The sequence below is a fragment of the Ictidomys tridecemlineatus genome, unplaced genomic scaffold (genome assembly GCF_052094955.1).
Source record: "Ictidomys tridecemlineatus isolate mIctTri1 unplaced genomic scaffold, mIctTri1.hap1 Scaffold_208, whole genome shotgun sequence".
Taxonomy (NCBI): Eukaryota; Metazoa; Chordata; class Mammalia; order Rodentia; family Sciuridae; genus Ictidomys; species Ictidomys tridecemlineatus.
The window spans coordinates 342,765-345,090 of NW_027521785.1; the positions used below are offsets into that span (position 1 = coordinate 342,765).

The 2,326-nt window shown below is 45.1% G+C and overlaps 1 protein-coding gene across 1 annotated transcript; it reads left to right on the top strand.

Annotated features, from left to right (window-relative positions):
* Positions 1-771: 771 nt before the first annotated feature.
* Positions 772-1,518, top strand: LOC144373017 (proline-rich protein 15-like). Its single transcript, XM_078036154.1, has one exon. It carries the CDS (start codon positions 824-826, stop codon positions 1,202-1,204), a length of 381 nt encoding a protein of 126 aa, XP_077892280.1. The 5' UTR covers positions 772-823; the 3' UTR covers positions 1,205-1,518.
* Positions 1,519-2,326: the final 808 nt, after the last annotated feature.

Sequence of the window (2,326 nt, forward strand, 5' to 3'; positions counted from 1 at the left end):
AATCCCAGAGGCTTGGGAGGCTGAGGCAGGAGGATCTCAAGTTCAAAACCAACCTCGGCAACAGTGAGGCACTAAGTAACTCAGACTTTGTCTCTAAATAAAATACAAATTATAGCTGAGTATGTGGCTCAGTGGTTGAGTGCCCCTGAGTTCAATCCTGGTAGCCAAAATAGTAAAAATCATTCTTATTATTATATTGTGTAGACCATGCAGAATGACATCATGTGGGCCTGGTGGGTCATGCCAGTTGTTCATCCCAAGCACAGGAGGACACTATTCTAAGTTCCAATCAGGGAGGAAGTTGTCCAGTGAACGCTCTGGGTATAGGCTAAAGCAGGGCAGGAGTGATTAGAGGGTGTCCACTTAGGTTGCTTTTGCAGTTCTGATTGGGAGATGATGACAGTTTAAATTATGGAGAACAGTGCACATGGCTGATTGTGGGTGGAAACAAGAGACATTTAGGACATACCACTGATGGCTTATGAGACACACTGAATACGAGAGTCAGCAGAGGAAGAAACTGAGAAGGACACTGCTACGTTCACCCAAATCCATATGTTGAAACCTAATCCACAACACAGTGGTATCTGGGGGTAGGGCCTTTGGGAGATGATCATGCAGGGATGGAATGGCTCTTCGACACTGGAAAGAGCATGAGAGCCCATGTTGTGTTTTCTTCCCCAGTATAGGGATTGCCTTGGCTCCCATCCCGCAGCCCGCATAGAAGCCTGGAAAAGAGGTGGGGAGAGACTATCGGGAGTGAGGGCCGCTGCAGTTGAAGCCCTTCCCCACGTGGGACGCCCCAGTCCCCGGCTGGCGGACCATGGCCAACAGCGGTGGCACGAGCAGCTCTGGGCCCTGGTGGAAATCGCTAACCAACAGCAAGAAGAAAAGCAAGGAAGCCATGGTGGGGGCGCAGCCTCTGGCTCAGCCAGACCCCGAGGAGCCCAACCCTCCCAGCCCAGAATGGACTAGCAGCTCCCGAGAGAACCAGCACCCCAATGTCCTTGCAGGCGCCAGCGAGTCCCCCAAGCCAGACAAATTGTGTGGGGAGAAATCTGGCAACAGCCCCCGCAATTTGAAGATCTTGAGATCTGGCCGCTTTAAGGAGAAGAGGAAAGTGCGTGCCACGCTGCTTCCAGAGGGAGACAGGTCCCCAGAAAAGGCGGACTTCCCTGATGATGCCCAGGAGGACAAGCAATAGCTGGAGTGAGCACTCTAAGGCGTGTCTCTTTTCCCACAATAACCCCAGAACCCAGTTCCATACCTGAGAATTCTGACCCAGCCCCCTATTTGGTGTCTCACCCCACCATATTCATAATATTCTCACGAGGCCTCCAAGATTTTATTTTTCTGGAAATTGAAGTGTCAATTAAGTTCTCAATATTTCATGACTCAAAGATGCATTAAGTATTTATTTGTTGTAAGAGAAGATACATGCCTCTGAGGAAGTTGGCATAATTATTATTTTTTTCCAAGAAGCTGTTTTGGGGCATTTGCCTTTGTTCTTGTCATCTATGGGAATGAGAGTGATTGAAGGGGCCTTCTTTCAGAGAAAGTAGCTGAACTTGAACTCTTCAGCCCTCAAATGAGAAAGGCTGCTCTTATTGAAGATTCTGAAGACTTTCTCATGAACATCAGATCTCAGTGCTGTTTTTAATGCCTGAGAAATGCAATTCAGGGATACTTCCATAGACTTACACCTTAAGTGAAGGGGTGGGGAGGGAAGAAGCAGTAAGTAGAAGCATTTCAAAGTGAGGCAGTATTGCTTCAAAAATGGAACTACAAAACCGAACAGCATATTTTAGTGTGGATTATTAAAATTGTTGCACTGTAAGACTTAAGGTGACTTCTGTATTTTTTTTCCATTCCAAGACAGAAATTCATCATACTTAAAAGCAGGCATGCAAAGTCCAGGGTGACAGAGTTAATCATTTGCCACACAACATAGCAGCTACTGAAGGAAAGCTGCAGGGAAGTGAACTTTTCCAGAAACTAGCAACATCTGAACTGGAACCAGCTAGCCAGATATTCCAGTTTACTAACTACATTCAAGGAAGGGAGGTATCAGTTCATTATTCCTCAATTCTCCTTTTACTTCAGTGCATTTTCATAGAGTAAATCCAAATATATCCTTTCCAGTATTCACTGTTACCTTACCAACAATTTTCTGAAAGTATTTAAACAAATGGACTAAATTCATTCATTTGTGCAAAGCTGCTTCCCGACTCAATCCTTTCCTTTCTAAAGGTTATTTCTTTAAAGTCTGTCTTTATCTAATTTCAAAGTCTTTAGATCTATCAACCTTAATATTCGTAGTTAAAAT